The 18496-nt window shown below is 36.3% G+C and overlaps 1 protein-coding gene across 2 annotated transcripts in view; it reads left to right on the forward strand.

Moving 5' to 3' along the window:
- The window catches only part of bicc1b (BicC family RNA binding protein 1b), a 111350-nt gene that overhangs the window by 40256 nt on the left and 52598 nt on the right, over positions 1-18496 (forward strand). For both annotated transcript variants that reach the window (XM_048169866.1, XM_048169865.1), the window contains exon 3: positions 9135-9204. In XM_048169866.1, the coding sequence (XP_048025823.1) occupies positions 9135-9204 (70 nt within the window). The remainder of the gene's footprint in view (positions 1-9134; positions 9205-18496) is intronic.

Here is an 18496-nt window from a genome sequence, read left to right on the forward strand (position 1 = left end):
GTGTGTGTTCAATATTTTACATTCAATGTTCTGACACAATAATGGACAGTTATCTATTATCTTTATGTGGGGACTTTTCTCATCAAATATTAATTCATTTGAATAATTATTGGCATATCATGTATTTAATTTGATTTAAAAATTAATATAAATGCATTTATTTACTAAATTCATAGAATAAATCTGAGACTTAACTAGGATTCGTTACTTGGCATATCATGTATTTAATTTGATTAGATTTTTTTAATCGATTCCTGGCACTACTTATTATATATATTATATAATTTATTATTAATTTGTTATATAATTCTAATATATTTTGGGGTGTTTTTTTTTTTTTTTTTCATTTGCTATAGATGTCTCTGCTAAAATGTTTAATTTTGGTAAAAACAAATTTGTTGTAGGTTGCTGTGAATTGTTTATTCATATTTTAGCAGATCAAAAGACATCTTAGGCTCTTTGCAATTTGTCATCACCTGTACAATCACATAAATAAATATAATAAATCTGAAATTTAATCTGGCTCTAAAAAAGCAATATCTTTGAAAGTGTGTCTGTGGGCAACCAGAGTTGACTATTAATTCAGAGCTTGTTAAATTAACAGTCCATTTAATCTGTAAGAACATTAAACCGGTTATGGAGGTGTCCTGTAACATGTAAAATGTTTTGGCTGTGTAAGTTTTCAGGAGCTGTGTGTGGTCTGTTTGAAAATGTCTTTCAGGAGGGCACAGCTTTGCCAAAAACAGCTTTCACAGAAGCATTTACGTGGGTCATTGTTAGATAGTAGGAATGCAGCCAGAGTTCTCTGAGTGAGTCTATACCATAGAGAAAACAGAATTCTTCACAGTTGCAATTGATAAAGAACCTTAATAAACACTTATTTTTATGTGGTTCCTTGCAAAATACTTTAAGACTTCAAATCGCATTTAACCTATAGTGCACGATTTGATGGTACATAATCAGCTCCATATGTATGGCTTTTGTAAAATAGTAAACTTGCTCAGTAGCTCACCTGGTACAGCAATGCATAGTGCTCATGTACGAGTCACATGAAACACGAGTCACGATAAAAGAGCTCAAAGACTTGTAGAAACGAGCTAAAATGGCACGACTGCTTCAGCGAATGTGTTTTTTTTTTTATCTCAAGTTTGCTTGTCGGGTCTAGTACGTTATTTTCAAATGCAATAAATATATAGTATCAACCATTTAGCGCCACTCACCGAATGTGTAATTTCTGAACTGACACGATAGGTACAACAATTACCATAATAAAACATTGCCAGATTCACATTTATGTGTTTTGGATAAAACCGAACATGCTTTTAGTGCAACTCACTGGACATTTCACTTTGAAAGTGTCGCAAAATGTGCAAGAAGCAAGCACAATTTGCAGTGAGCTGAATGCAAATCCAGAAATTACTGCAAAATGAAATCTTGAAAAAGTGAAAAATCTTGATTAAAAATCATATAATATTCTAAGTTATCGCTATTAAAAATGGACTGTTTTACCCAGCATTTGTACTTTATGCACAGTAAGTATCACATTTTTAACTTAGAACCATGCTTGAAATCATTTTGGTTTGAGTCGGTTGACATCAAGACTGTATACTAGGCTTTGGAAAAGTGTGTTGAATGCAAGTGGTGTCTCTTTATGTTTCATACTCATCTTTTAAATGATAATCTGCACCATAATTATAATTTGTATGAAAAGGTATAAATGTTGTTGCCCTTTTACTGCCACTAGTGTTCATGCCAAAAGTAGGCATCTTAAAGGGATAGTTCACCCAAAAATGAAAATTTGATGTTTATCTGCTTACATCCAAGATGTAGGTGACTTTGTTTCTTCAGTAGAACACAAATGATGATTTTTAACTCCAACCGTTGCCGTCTGTCAGTCAAATAATGCTAGTGGATGGGAACTTCTACTATAAGAGTAAATAAAACTTGCTTAGACAAGTCCAAATTAAACCCTGCGGCTCGTGACGACACACTGATGTCCTAAGACACGAAACGATCGGTTTGTGCGAGAAACCGAACAGTATTTATATCATTTTTTACCTCTAATACACCACTCTTCACTCGATTCGTTTGGTCTGATCGAGCTCTGACAACGGCAGTGATGTCTCGCTCTCATGGAAGTATATGCGCGAGACATCACTGCCGCTGTCAGAGTGCGATCAGACCAAACGAATCAAGTGATGAATGCAGTTGGACATAGTGGTGTATTAGAGGTAAAAAATGATATAAAAACTGTTTGGTTTCTCGCACAAACCAATCGTTTCATGTCTTAGGACATCAATGTGCTGTCACATGCCGCAGGGTTTAATTTGGACTTGTCTATGCAAGTTTTATTTACTCTTATAGTAGAAGTTCCCATCCACTAGCATTATTTGACTGACAGACGGCAACGGTTGGAGTTAAAAATCATCATTTGTGTTCTACTGAAGAAACAAAGTCACCTACATCTTGGATGCGCTGGGGATAAGCAGATAAACATCAAATTTTCATTTTTGGGTGAACTATCCCTTTAAAAGACATAATAATGCAGTTTAGTGCCAACACTTTGCATCCTGAGTGCTTGTGATGACTTCAAATGCTGCCTATGGCAGCTCACTTAGGTTTTTTTTGGTACATAGCCAGAGGCGACATCTGTTAGTAAGAGGCCTGGGAAATGCCTACTGCCCAGAAGTGAGATCAGCTTGTTTGCTTTTCACTTGAGGAAGACACCTCAGAGTTGTCTGTAAGATCTCAAGACCTCTGTAATTATCCAGACAGCAACTAAGTCAATGACCCTACAGGACTGTACTGACCACTGCTGATATTGCTAGATATACACAATGACTTTCACAAGCACTTAACTGGCCCTCACATCCTGTTCAGGCCGTAACGCTCTCCTGATGGCTGCGGGCTTTTACATGCTCCATTTGTAATGCAGAAAATATTCAGAGGGATATTTTTTTCTGTTTCCCATTTACAGGTCTTCGGTTTCCTGAGATTTTTGACTTTTTGCTCTAGATACTTTGAGATATTTTAATTAGGTGGTATTGTTTTACTCTTACTGCACAACATATGTGACACAGCGATATGGATCATAACATTGGTGGTTTCAACTGATTATATTACGTACAGTTTTCAGTATGACTCCATGTTTTAGTCAGTCTAATTGGATAAATCTAATTTGGATTTTTAATGTTACAAATTTATCATTGTTTCCATAAAAATATTAAGCTGCACAACTGTTTTCGACATAAATGTTTCTTGAACACAAATCAGTATATTAGAATGATTTCTGAAAGATCATGTGCCACTTGCTTGCTGCTGAAAATTGCCATTACAGGAAAAAGTATTTTTATTGTATTTTTTGATCAAATAAATACGAACTTGTCAAGCATAAGAGACTTACGAGGAACTTCCACAAATAATTCAGTCCAAACAACTTAAAGGTGCCATCGAACGTTTTTTTACAAGATGTAATATAAGTCTAAGGTGTCTCCTGAATGTGTCTGTGAAGTTGCAGTTCAAAATACCCCATAGATTTTTTTTAATTAATTTTTTTTAACTGCCTATTTTGAGGCATAATTAGAAATGCGCCGATTTAGGCTGCGGTCCCTTTAATTGCTCGCGCTCTCCGCCCCCTCCCGAGCTCTCGACTCATTGCATACACAAAGTTCACGCAGCTAACTCTCAAAATGAATCTTTACAAAGTGTTCGTCATGCAGCATGTCTAATCGCGTATGGTATTTATTTGGATGTTTACATTTGATTTTGAATGAGTTTGATAGTGCTCCTTAGCTAACGGCTAATGCTACACTGTTGGAGAGATTTATAAAGAATGAAGTTGTGTTTATGAATTATACAGACTGCAAGTGTTTAATAATGAAAATAGCAACGGCTCTTATCTCCGTGAATACAGTAAGAAACGATGGTAACTTTAACCACATTTAACAGTACATTAGCAACATGCTAATGAAAAATTTAGAAAGACAATTTACAAATATCACTAAAAATATCATGGATCATGTCAGTTATTATTGCTCCATCTGCCATTTTTCGCTATTGTTCTTGCTTGCTTACCTAGTCTGTTGATTCAGCTCTGCACATCCAGACGTCCTGCCCTTGTCTAATGCTTGATCATGGGCTGGCATATGCAAATATTGGGGACGTACACCCCGACTGTTACTTAACAGTCGGTGTTATGTTGAGATTCGCCTGTTCTTCGGAGGTCTTTTAAACAAATGAGATTTATATAAAAAGGAGGAAACAATGGAGTTTGACACTCACTGTATGTCATTTCCATGTACTGAACTCTTGTTATTCAACTATGCCGAGGTAAATTCAATTTTCAATTCTATGGCACCTTTAACAGACTGACTCCAGTTTTAGTAAATATTTGAAGAGTTTGGTCCCAAAACGTGATAAACGGCATTAAAAAAAAAAAAAAAAAAAAAAATTGAGTTTCCGCAAAAAAAAGTATTGTATCTTGTCGGTATTGAAAAGTAATTTATTAATTTTGCGCAAAATGCGATTTCCGTCATGTTATTCCATCATGTTTTTTTCCCTTTCTTTCCAAAACGCGACAAACGGCAGTCTCCCTTCTCTGCAGAACGCAATATATCCGCTCAACCAATCACAGCGCACCATTCCACGCACTGTAAACAGTAATGGCGGTGCCCTGAATACACCTGGCATCCTAGTTTTCCTTATCTGCTTTGTAGTTTGTGATCAACAAAAACAGAAAAATTTATAATTTTGATGGCATTGATGAACCTGTGTTGGTTTCTGCGGTCGGGAACAAACGTAAGTCATCGAAATTTAATAATTTACATTAGGAGATTAAGAAGATGAAGCACTCGAGTCGGGAGGAGGAAAATGCCGGCTGTTGCTTGTTCCACGACAGCATCAAACTTCTGTTACGGTCCCCAAAACTGAATCATGAACAGTTTTGAAAAGCCATTTTTAAAGGTGCCCAAGAATGCTTTTTCACAAGATGTAATATAAGTCTAAGGTGTCTCCTGAATGTGTCTGTGAAGTTTCAGCTCAAAATACCCCATAGATTTTTTTAAATTAATTTTTTTAACTGCCTATTTTGGGGCATCATTAACAATGCACTGATTTACACTCGGCGCCGCCCCCTTAAATCGCGTGCTCCCTGCCACATGAGCTGTCGACTATATTACAGCGCATTTACAAAGTTCACACAGCTAATATAACCCTCAAATGGATCTTTACAAGATGTTCGTCATGCACGCTGTATGCATGCTTCGAATTATGTGAGTAAAGTATTTATTTGGATGTTAAAGTTTTATTCTGAGTGAATTTGAGGCTGTCCTCCGTGACGGCTAATGCTACACTGTTGGAGAGATTTATAAAGAATAAAGTTGTGTTTATGAATTATACAGACTGCAAGTGTTTAAAAAATGAAAATAGCGACGGCTCTTGTCTCTGTGAATACAGTAAGAAACGATGGTAACTTTAACCACATTTAACAGTACATTAGCAACATGCTAACAAAACATTTAGAAAGACAATTTACAAATATCAGTAAAAATATCATGCTATCATGGATTATGTCAGTTATTATTGCTCCATCTGCCATTTTTCGCTGTTGTTCTTGCTTACCTAGTCTGATGATTCGGCTGTGTGCAGCTCCAGACGTTAACTGGCTGCCCTTGTGTAATCCCTTTCATAATATTGGGAACATGGGCTGGCATTATGCAAATATTGGGGCATACACCCCGACTGTTACGTAACAGTCGGTGTTATGTTGAGATTCGCCTGTTCTTCGGAGGTTGTTTAAACAAATGAGATTTATATAAGAAGGAGGAAATAATGGAGTTTGAGACTCACTGTATGTCATTTCCATGTACTGAACTCTTGTTATTCAACTATGCCGAGGTAAATTCAATTTTAATACCAATGTACTCGGCAAATGTGTTTATTTGAACCGTGTGGTGGCGCCAGATACTCTTTAATCGATAATGACAAACGGAGACATAATCAATTTATAACATTAACAAGATGACTCGTTGAATTTTGGGAGCGAAGACTGAATGTATTTTTAGTCAAATGTCTGTAATATAAGATTAGTATTGACAAAGTTCAGAGGCTGTCATATATGTGAATCAACTTACTTTGTTGTGTATTTTCAATTTAAAAAATAACTTTTATATTGATGGATTAATTGCATTTTGAAAAAAATGTGTCATGGATTTATTGCATTTTTGGGGGGGGGGAAATCCGTTTTTATAATAAACCTTTGAAAATCAAAATCTAGATTTGAATTTTTAATGTTTTTATAACCAAAAGATGCTATGTGAAAGTTTGAAACAGAAAATAGTGGTTTTCATCTTGCCACTTTCTTGGTAAAGAAAACACATTCTCATGATTAATCAAAATGGATTTATAGCATTTTGGAACCAAACTCTTCATTTCATTCTTGCTGTAGGTGCACTCGCCATTTTTTAATTTCATACTAAGTGATTTCTGAGAAATGCTGTAGAAAGTGGATTGGACCGAGCACCACAACACACCTGTAACCAATCAGCAGTAGGGGGCGTGTCCACTCATGATGGGGGAGGAGAGAGAGTCAGCAAGAGGGAGATTTGAAGAAAGACTGTAGAAAGAGAGATGGCTGAGAGACATTACAAAAGAGAAAAGGTCAGAGAAATATCACTGGAAAAAGAAGGGTTATGATGGGGCAAGAGCTTTACGACCTGTGCTAATAAGAAACGCTTTCCAGTGCTGGAGAGACCTAAACAGGAAAGCCTGAAAATGGATGCTGAGGTTGCGTTGTTTCTGCTCCATACGTGAGTTACGTTGGTTTTGCTGTGTTTCACAGAACCAAGATATGCTGTTTTTGTAATGTTAGCAAACAGGACAGTGTTTTGGGTGTCATTCTGGAGCTGGAGTGCTGCTGGTGACATTATTTTGCTTCACTTCAGCTATGATAAAGAGACACTCTCGCATTTATTGTTCATGCATTTTGGGGGTGGAGCAATGAAGGGAGCGATGTGTGTTTGTTTGGGTTGATTTCAAATATCCAGTGTTTCTCAGAAATTGCTTACTGCACCTTTAAGATTACATTTTGACTATCTTTCATTATCAACAATTGAATTTGTTCATCTTCTTTCTCGCATCTGTTTTGATTTTGAATCGTGATTGATCTTTTCTATGCGTGCATGCATTTATAGTTTCTTTAGGGACCGTTCACAGAGGACACATTGATACATTCAACAACTGCTAGATGCATCACAGAAACATTTGATATGCAGAACCAAAGCCTAAAACCTAAATCTGAATTAAATCTTTAACAGTTGTTGCTGTTGCTTTAACAGTTTAGCTTTACTGTCTTTCATGCTGTGGTATTTCTATAGTAAACCAAATTAAATAAAGAGTTCAATAAAGCTCAATTTGTCCAAATAAAATTCCCAAAGCATCATTATGCATTGTTAAGGCTGAAGGATAAATATTTTGATTATGAATTACCTGTATATACATGTTGTTTTCTTTTTCTTGTCATCTAAATCTTAAAGAAAGGTCAGAAACTCCTCCCACGTCCAGTACTGTGAAAATATTATCTTTTCTTGGCCCTACTTTGATGTTGTAAGTAATTAGGGGTTTATCATTAATAACATATTAAGCAAAATGCTCTTCACATTTTATTCAGATGACCAACATCAGCTTATTGGAATGTGGAATATTACGGCAGGCCCAATTTCTGATGTTGACCATTACGTTACCATGGTGAGGAAGTAAAGACAAACAACAGTGCTATACATGCAGCAGTTTTATCATAATAGCTGGATAATAATAGTTAAGATGCAATTATTTAGATGTTTCTTTTTGCAAGAGTATAAATCATGGATATACACTACCACTTAAAGGATTAGTCCACTTTCAAATAAAATGTTCCTGATAATTTACTCACCCCCATGTCATCCGAGATTTTCATGTCTTTCTTTCGAAAAGAAATTAAGGTTTTTGATGAAAACATTCCAGGATTATTCTCCATATTGTGGACTTCAATGGCCTCCAGACGATTGAAGGTCAAAATTACAGTTTCAGCGCAGCTTCAAAGGGCTTTAAACGATACCAGACGAGGAATAAGGTTTTTTTCCGTAAGTAGAATAGGGAAGGCGTAGCACATACAACGTAACTTTTTTGAAGAATACGGAAAGCGGAAGCACATGCAAGGCGATATTTTGTGTTTATAAAACATAAACAGTTGTATTTTTTTCGAAAATGACCGATCGTTTCGCTAGATAAGACCCTTATTCCTTGTCTGGTATTGTTTAAAGCCCTTTGAGGCTGCACTGAAACTGTAATTTTGACCTTCAACCGTTTGGAGGCCATTGAAGTCCACCATAAGGAGAATAATCCTGGAATGTTTTCATCAAAAACCTTAATTTCTTTTCAACTGAAGAAAGAAAGACATGAACATCTTGGATGACATGGGGGTGAGTAAATTATCAGGAAAATTTTATTTAAAAGTGGACTAATCCTTTAAATGTTTGGAATAATGATGCTTTTTTAATGTTTTTGAAAGAAGTCTCTTATGTATGTGACACTAAAGACTGGGGTAATGAAGCTGAAAATTCAGTGTATTAAAGTGACATAAACATAATATACAGTACCTACTACTATATATGCTGCTAGTATGAATCAAACAACAAAAGAAAAAAAACTCGCTCACTACTCTTGATTAAATAACTTAAGTAGCTTTCATACGAATACATTTCTTACTTGAATGCTGCTGTTAAATGTTCTGGCAAGGACATAAACATGGCGGACTGTGTACACTCCCTCAGGGGAGGAGCTAAGATAAGTCATGGGTGGGGCTTCGCAATCTGGAACTGCTCATTTGGAGAGACTGTTTATGTGTGTCCACACAGCTGTGTTCAAACACCTTATAAAACTGAATTTTGCATAATAGGTTCCCTTTAATAGTCATTTATATGAACTCTTAAAGGTACAGTAGCAAAACTGACCTGAGAGAGAGAGTGGATAATGGTGAATAAAACCAAAATGTGACTATTTTTGGTGCAAAAAACCTTCACTAAACTTAGAAGTAGAATTGACTGAAAAAAGTGCAGAATATAGTCATTTTAACGTGTGTATCCTTTTCTCCCCCACAGGTTATGGAGGAGACAGATACTCAGATTGCATGGCCTTCCAAACTAAAGATCGGTGCCAAATCAAAGAAAGGTAAGACCTGGTGTTCCTCATTTGAGACATGCTCTTCTGAAGATTTTGTTTGCTTGATTTCTCTGCTGTGGGGTCTTTCTGTTACTCCCTCATTAGGTATGTTTACATGCACTATACATGTATACTATATAGTCACAATAGGGAAGAAAAGACTATCGCAGCTTCCATTTCATGCCAACTTTTGAGCCGTCAGTCTGATTATGAATAGATTATTGGGTTGCATGTAAACGTACCTTCCGTTTAGCATTTAACAGTCTTGCTTTCGCTTCACTGGAATTTTTGTCTTATCAAAGTGCATAAACAATGTGGTTACAAAACAACATTTTAAATATCATCACATAATCATTCCTGGCAGTATCTTGGCCTCAGGGTCAGATTGATAGTTTTAGTAGTATCTCAGCATTGGCTATCCTGATTTTGGCTGTCTTTTGTCTAAGTTATCGTGAGAAGAGGGCGACTTGCACTTCATTTTATCAGTCCTGTTTTGACAATATGTTTGTTGGACTATTATCATATTTACAGTGTATCTGTGCATGAGGAGTTTGCACCGGGCTGCTTCATTTGTTTTGGAATCATCAGAAACTTAATCACCAGTACTGTCTATGAGTCCAGTCAGTTCTTCCTTTGTAGCATTTTACCTATTAAACTTTGGCACATAACTCGTCCCGAACCGCTGCTACAGAATAATGAATGATTTTGCTACAGAAAAATGAATGTGGAAATGAATGATTAAATCATGTGGCTTTTTGAAAAGAGGTGCTCTATTGCTTTTCTAAGCGATCAGACTTATAATTTTTGACTCATTTGACTTGGAAAACTAAGCAACCACCCAGATCAACACAGCAACCACAACGCATTTTTCATCAGAAAATGTAAAAGTCTTATTTGTAGTGTTTTCTCATCTGAAATAAGTTGTTAAAATGCTCATTGTCAGATGTTAAAATATTTATCAGATGTTTTAAAGATGTTTGTGGCTTAGGATGTATGTGAATTTGCTCATTTTAATATTTTTCTATATACTTACACTTCCATTTAATTAATATTTTATTCAAGAATGCGTTAAATTGATCTAAAGTGTCAGTAAAGACATTTATAATGTTACAAAAGAGTTCTGTTATATTATGTTATATTATATTAAAGGGTTAGTTCACCCAAAAATGAAAATTCTGTCATTTATTACTCACCCTCATGCCGTTCCACACCCGTAAGACCTTCGTTAATCTTTGGAACACAAATTAAGATATTTTAGTTGAAATCCGATGGCTCAGTGAGGCCTTCATAGGGAGCAATGACATTTCCTCTCTCAAGATCCATAAAGGTACTAAAAACATATTTAAATCAGTTCATGTGAGTACAGTAGTTCAATATTAATATTATAAAGCGACGAGAATAACAAAATAACAACTTATATAGTGATGGCCGATTTCAAAACACTGCTTCATGAAGCATCGGAGCATAAATGAATCAGTGTATTGAATCAGCTGTTCGGAGCGCCAAAGTCAAGTGATTTCAGCCGTTGGCAGTTTGACACGCGATCCGAATCATGATTCGATACGCTGATTCATAACGCTTCCGAATCTTCCTGAAGCAGTGTTTTGAAATCGGCCATCACTAAATCAGTCATTATTTTGGTTTCTTTTGCCACACCAAAAATATTCTCGTCGCTTTATAATATTAATATTGAACCACTGTACTCACATGAACCGATTTAAATATTTTTTTAGTACCTTTATGGATCTTGAGAGAGGAAATGTCATTGCTGGCTATAGAGGCCTCACGGAGCCATCGTCATTTCAACTAAAATATCTTCATTTGCGTTCCGAAGATTAACGAAGGTCTTACGGGTGTGGAACGACATGAGGGTGAGTAATAAATGACAGAATTTTCATTTTTGGGTGAACTAACCCTTTAAACTGTTATATTGTGATAATATTTCACAATATTACTGTTTTTATCTTCTTTTTTTAAATCAAATTAATGCAGCCTTTCTGGTGAGCATGAGACTTTGTTTCAGAAATATTAAAAAATCTTACTTACCAACAGAGTACAAAATAAGTACTAAAAAGTACTATAGTACTGTCACGTCTTTCGGACCTGCATACCATTGTTTTGACATGCTACTATAATTTTTTTTTTTTTTTTGATGTAACTTGAAAGTATTCTTGGAAGTAACTGGTAAACCAAGAACTTGCAACTGCAGTACCATGATATTACCATCTGAACCATCACTGTACCATGGTACTACCACATGACTTTTATATAAGGTTAAAATTCAGTGCTTTCCAAATGCTGCGCTCTTTCATTGAGGTCATAGCAACATATGTTTTCTTGCTGAATAACTTTGTTGAGCATCATGTTTGATACTTACATATTTTCTAAGCCATAATGTCAATCAAACATTTGTTGCACAATTGCACAAGTGTTTCATTTCTCTGTAAAGATTTAATAGCTTATGGCAACAGTCATGTTCGTGTAATAATGCTGCAATCGAGCGGACGGAATGCAAACAATGACAACAACAGCTTGGCCATTCCAAACAAACATCAGATCAAGTTCATGTGTGCCAACAATGTGTTTTCAGGGTCACGACCCAAGTCAAAGGCCATTCACATTCCTGCGCATGGTTTATGTTGGCGAGCGACCGGGGGCATTTTCTGCGCTGACAAAAATGTTACATAATCGCTTGCAGTTATCGGGTGACTGCATGCAGCAAACATCCCAGCTAATTAATGATGGAAAACACATGCACGGTTCTGACATGTGGACCGCACCAGGCCCGGCTTAGCCCGTGTGGCCTTCAGGGACCTGCTGTTTCCTGCGAGTCTGTCTGCAGCTTATTACAACAGTTAAGAAGTGTTGATCCTGCGCAACAGTTCTGGAACAAAACACGCTCGGGGTCAGCTCGATAGCACAGCATGCGATTGAACCAACAGCCTTGACTTTGGGTCCACCTCTGCTGCACGATGGAAGTGCTGGGTGGATGTGATTGTTGAGGATGTTTGTAGTTTAGGGATTGAATTAAACAATGTTCTGGTTTAACAAAAGTAAAATAATTTGAAATCATTGTACGAAGGAATTCAATTATGATTGAAACTCAAGTATGAAAAATCACCCATGATCATTATATTTGATGAATGTTTATTTCTATTGCATTTTCATTGACTGGAGTATTTGCATTTCCCATACGTTTTGATGCCATTTGAAAAATACAGAATTTTGAGTAAGCGTTGCTGCAGAAATCCACATCTGTCTGTTGTCTTCAACCCAGGTCCATTGGGAAAATATGGTCTGGTGACTGCAAAATGATATTACATTGCTTCTTGCACATTTCAAAGTGAAATTTCTAGTGAGTGGTACTAAAAGTGTATTCAGTTTTATTTGAAACAGATGAACATGAATCTGGCAACTTTTATTACCCTGGATGTTGCATGTATCACTGCATTTCAGAAATGAAAGTTCTGGTGAGTGGCGCTAAAAGTTTAATACTCTATCGCATTTTAAAATCCGACCCTAACCTAACCGATAGTGGTAACAAAAGCAAGTGTGAGGTAAAAACACATTTGCTGAAGAAACCATGCCATTTTAGCTTGATTCTGCAAGTCTTATTTTGAGTGTCGCGAATTGTTTCACGGGTAACCGAGCACTCAAACATTGCAAGTGCAAATGCTACTGATAATAGCCATGCATATGAAGCTGACAATGTGATGAAAGCATTAAAGGTGCCATCGAACGTTTTTTTACAAGATGTAATATAAGTCTAAGGTGTCCCCTGAATGTGTCTGTGAAGTTGCAGCTCAAGATACCCCATAGATTTTTTTTTTTAATTAATTTTTTTTAACTGCCTATTTTGAGGCATAATTAGAAATGCGCCGATTTAGGCTGCGGCCCCTTTAATTGCTCGCGCTCTCCGCCCCCTCCCGAGCTCTCGACTCTATCACTGCATAAACAAAGTTCACACAGCTAATATAACCCTCAAAATGGATCTTTACAAAGTGTTCGTCATGCAGCATGTATCGCGTAAGTATGGTATTTATTTGGATGTTTACATTTGATTCTGAATGAGTTTGATAGTGCTCCGTGGCTAACGGCTAATGCTACACTGTTGGAGAGATTTATAAAGAATGAAGTCGTGTTTATGAATTATACAGACTGCAAGTGTTTAATAATGAAAATAACGACGGCTCTTGTCTCCGTGAATACAGTAAGAAACGATGGTAACTTTAACCGCATTTAACAGTACATTAGCAACATGCTAACGAAACATTTAGAAAGACAATTTACAAATATCACTAAAAATATCATGTTATCATGGATCATGTCAGTTATTATCGCTCCATCTGCCATTTTTCGCTGTTGTCCTTTCTTTCTTACCTAGTCTGAACATTAAATAACACAAAATAAAAGAACATTAGCAGCAGTTTAACTCAGTTTAACTCAGTTTGAATGGATTCTTCTGATAACATCGGTTACGTCAATAACATTGGCAATGAAGTGACATGGATAACGTCACTTTATATCGCTCAGTAAACTTAAAAATAACAATTTAAGTATAAGGGTTTACGCAAAAATGTTGAGCTACACAAAAATAAAAATAAACTCCTCGTTCAGAAAATGTAATTGTTTTAAGTTCCATCAATGATTTAACAGACTTTAATTGCAGCTACTCAATCTTTATTAGTTAGTAGTACTGTTCGGGTTTACAGTGCAGAAATGCCATTCAGTGTCAACATATTTTACCAACTAATTTGAATAGAAACATAATTTTATAATTAGATTTAGAAGTTAATGCTAAAACTGCCTTATATGCAATTTACATGTTTGCTTAGAATTTTTATGTGAGTGTTGATTATTATATATATTTAAAAATAAATAGTAGCTTAATTTAAATAGTTTGGCCACTGTTTTTAATTGTAACCTTTAATATTATAGTAATGTGCAAGTAAGGGCTCCCTATATATAGTTCACATCATTAACAGAGATAGATTTTTTATCCTTAAGAACATTTTAATTGTAATCAAATTTATTTAAAGAGAGAGACACAATTTGTTCAGTAAACCACTCATTTTATAAAAGAAAAAAAAAAGAAGCAATTTTATGTTTAGTTTTCTATCCCCTGCTATACCGAACCCATACTGAACCGTGACTTCAACTCCTAGGTACGTACCGAACGGTCATTTTTGTGTACCGTTACACCCCTAGTCATAACATTAATCGATATTCTGTCCCTGTAATCATAATTTGTTTAAGGAATAAAAGTTGTTGGTGTTTTACTGCCACTATATGGTGTTCCAACTGGAAACTGCAGTGAATTTATATATAGGAAAGTTTTTGGAGAAAAATGTAGATGCGCATTTTTCCAACGAGCCTATATGTTTCTTGTCGTTATACGCTAACAGTGCACTGTTTTTCACTTTGAGTGTCATTACTTGAACCAGCTTTTGCGCATGTTATTTTTCTGCCAAAATGTAGAAGTTTACTAACAATTAAATATTTGAATCTGTATGCTAGGCATGTCCCTTGGTAGCTGAAAGTGCTTAGTAATATCAGGGCCTCAGCTTCTTAATAATGACAGATACTTTGCAGACACATTTACAGGCTCCTAAGAGTCTCTGGAAGCCTGCATCATCTGGGATAGGACCAACACCCACAGCTATGTGCTATTATCTCTAGCCTCTATTGGCCAAAGAGCTATCACAGCTAATGCAGTCATCATCACCTTCAGATGGGTCCTAACTGGAATGCTAAGAACTAGAAATGGCCCCGAGATGCTTTCTTTGTGTTTAAAAGTGGAAATGCAGCTTGTGGTGTATTTATGTGGCTCCTGAGGACGCATTCCTTTTCTGCAAAGTCTGAGCTGACGCAGGGAGTTTTCATCTTGGTCTCTGAAGTCTCTCGCAGTCTGTTTCACTCATTTGCCATCGTAAAGCTCAGGTTGATACTCCGCAGACCTTCACACAGCACTGTCACAAAAAACGCTGGCTTTGATTTACTTGAAAGACTTTGTCTCTGTCAGAGTTCTCTTTCTGAGTGTGTATGTTGACATTAAATCAGAATGATGTCCTCTTGTTGTATCTTAGCGGTATTCAATGAATGTCCTGATCTAAAATTAGCAAATTTTATTGCTGGATCTTTTAAAGTCAACATGGATTAGATTTATCCTTTATTTATTTTGTTAATGCACATCCGTGGTCTTATTTTGAACGTTTCATCTGTGCATGTAATTCTAAAAGAAAAAAAAAAATGCTTCTCTTTGTGATATTTCTTGAAAACTCCTTTAGGACTGACATCACTCAGCGCTGCTATTTGTCAACTCTTTTGTCTCACAGAAACCACTTTTCACAATGTAATCACTATGCAATCTTTTGGCCTATATTTTCTTTCTGGTTGAATATCCTGGTTCACTTGCAAATACATCATATTACAAAAATAACACGGATTGTGAATGCTGCTCTGTTGACTTTAAAGGTTGATGTGATTTTATTTTATTAAAGACATAATCGGTGTAAATAGAGGGCAACAGACTGCTTTTAGTTCAGATATTAAGCTCTCTAATGTCAGTTCTTTCAGAGTAATTTGAAAGAAATGTAATTAAAACTTGATAACTTGACAATACCTGGACGTTTTGTTCTACAAAGTAAAACACCCCAAACATTCTTATATTTACTTGAAACATACGTTGTTAAAATAAACATAACAGCTTTAAAATTCAAGTTTTCAATATGGGTGTGTGTAATTTATGCTGTAGAGCAAAACATTCAAGTATCGTCAAGTTATGTTTACCACAGACCTTATTTTACTCATAAGAAACAAATTATAAAAAACTCATAGGAAAATTTTAAGGGAACCAGTGGCGAATTAGTCTTCTGGGTTTTTTCGTCATCCCTGCACCACACTATAAGACCAGGAATGTGTATTAAGAAAGTAAACCACAAATGAAAAGAAATGAAAATGAATTAAACTTTTTTTTTTTCCTTCACAATTCTGGATAAATTAAGAATCACAGTTTTTTTTTTTTTTTTTTTTTAATATAGAATTCACAATTCTCCCATGATTCTAAATAGACAACTAAACAAAATAATATGTAATTTACTAGAGGTTCTGACAAAATGTTATTTGCTTTAGTCTATTTAATTATTTTAATTACTAATTATTTTTTTAAAAATCGTTTTGAACAACGCTATCTCACGACCAATTCATACGTATTTTAAGAGGTGGCTAATTCGTACAAATTCATACGATTTGCCTAAACCCCAGTGACAGGGAGGTTTAGGGGCGGGGTTAGGCGTAGGTCATTAGTACAAATTCATACGAATTTGACAACTCATAAAATACGTATGATTTAGCAAAAAGATGTACCAATCATTCATTCAACCAATCCCACGGCAATTCGTACGTATTTTACGAGGCGGCTAATTTGTACGAATTCGTTTGACCTCACTCATACAAATTAGCCACCTCATAAAATACGTACGAATTGCCGTGAGATTGGTTGAATGAATGATTCAGTGACTCATAAAGACACTTGTTTCATTACTGGATGAATCTAGCCTGGATGCCAGCCGAACTTAGCCCCGCCCACAACATTTTGAGGTCGGGGAGTTTGGTCTGGACTCGATCCGTAGAGGAGTAATTATGCCCGAACAGAAACTGTTCGGACCAATCACGTTGTCAGGGCGATGATTGACAGATTATCACCAGAAACGTAATCAGCCACGTCATCAAAGAGCGCTTGGGGAGTTTGATTGACAAGCGATCTAACCAATCAGAACGACGCATCCGCCATTTTGTCCGACAAAGCAGTCAGGAGTTAGAAGATTAACCTCGGTGGAGTTAAACTTGAAAAATTGTGCATATTGATATCTTTCCGCGTTTGAAACAACATTCATTCTCATGTTCATTCATGTTTATTTGATGCTATAAATGGACTAGTAGGAAGAGATGATCGGTTCACGAGCCTCTTGAGCTGAGGCGCTACAGCAATCTGTCACGGTCATGGTCACAACCCATTAAAGAGCCACAAAACGGTTTTTATTGTTTGAATTTTTTTAATAACTACACAGTTTGAAAGCTGGGACTTTGTTTAATATCATAAGTAACCTGCTCTGTCTCGTCTGTCGATGTGTTGTCAGTTTCCTCTTTGCTCCGCGATGTATTTTCCACTCTGTGTGGCGTGACAGCGCCACGGCTTGTCGGACAAAGCAACAGTAACTAAGGGGGGCGGGTCTTTGCGAAAGGTCAATTAGTTTACAACAATGATGGCTGTTGAAGAACTGAGATGTGAAGATTCCGCCATCGCGTCCGTTATAGAAGATATCGACAGCGCATTAATTTTTAAAAAAGGAACAGAGGAGCGCGATCAAGGCATTTGTCGATGGGAAAGATGTCTTTGCCGTCCTTCCTACGGGATTCGGCAAAAGTTTGATTTATCAGCTGGCCCCGATGGTCGCTAAGAAGAGTTCTGTTGACAACTATGCGTCGCTCAACATACGTCACTTACTCTGTAGCTCTGATTGGTTGTAGGTCTATCCAATTGAGGTCTTTCCTGGATCAGTTGAAATACGCCCCCATAATCAAAGCCCAATGGAGCAGTATCAGACTCATATTCGAACTAGAATTGAGTATGACCACGTCAGGCTAGGATGAATCAGCATTTTTGAATGAATGTCTTAATGAATGTTTCAATGACAAATACATGGCTGTGTACGAAATCTCATATTCTCTTGAGTAGGAGCTTATTTTGAAAAAGTATTTACTTCACAACTGCTAAAATGTATGTGCAATATAGTCTGAATGTTTGCAGGGCCGTAGCTATCGGGGGCACCAGTGCAGGTTGTTGCTGTAGACCCTTCTTGGTTGAAATCCGAAAGCCGCGGATTCACTCTAGCTTGCTTCACTTTAGTGACTGCCCTGAATGTGTGTTGTAAGAATGTAATACAGACATATTACATTCGCCATATTGTCATTATCATGTGACTTACGTCGCCACCAACTGGTGTAACGATATGATTGATAAAATCTTTATTTGAAGCTTCAAGTTACTTTTAAAAGGTGATTTAGCTACTGTATTCGCTACCGTAGACATCAGTGTTTATATCAGAACTATAAACTTTTATCCTAGTACTTCTGTGATAAATTGAATTATTGTAACACAGAACTAATGATACTGTGATACTGTTTGTGAAGTTGTTTTATACCTAAACATGACAACTTCTCTCTCTGGATCAACGGCAGCGGCAACACAGATTTGATTGTTCTGTTGTGATTGTACTGAACCAATGGCTGAACCATTGTT

Source organism: Megalobrama amblycephala, linkage group LG20, assembly GCF_018812025.1.
Source record: "Megalobrama amblycephala isolate DHTTF-2021 linkage group LG20, ASM1881202v1, whole genome shotgun sequence".
In the NCBI taxonomy this organism is placed as follows: Eukaryota; Metazoa; Chordata; class Actinopteri; order Cypriniformes; family Xenocyprididae; genus Megalobrama; species Megalobrama amblycephala.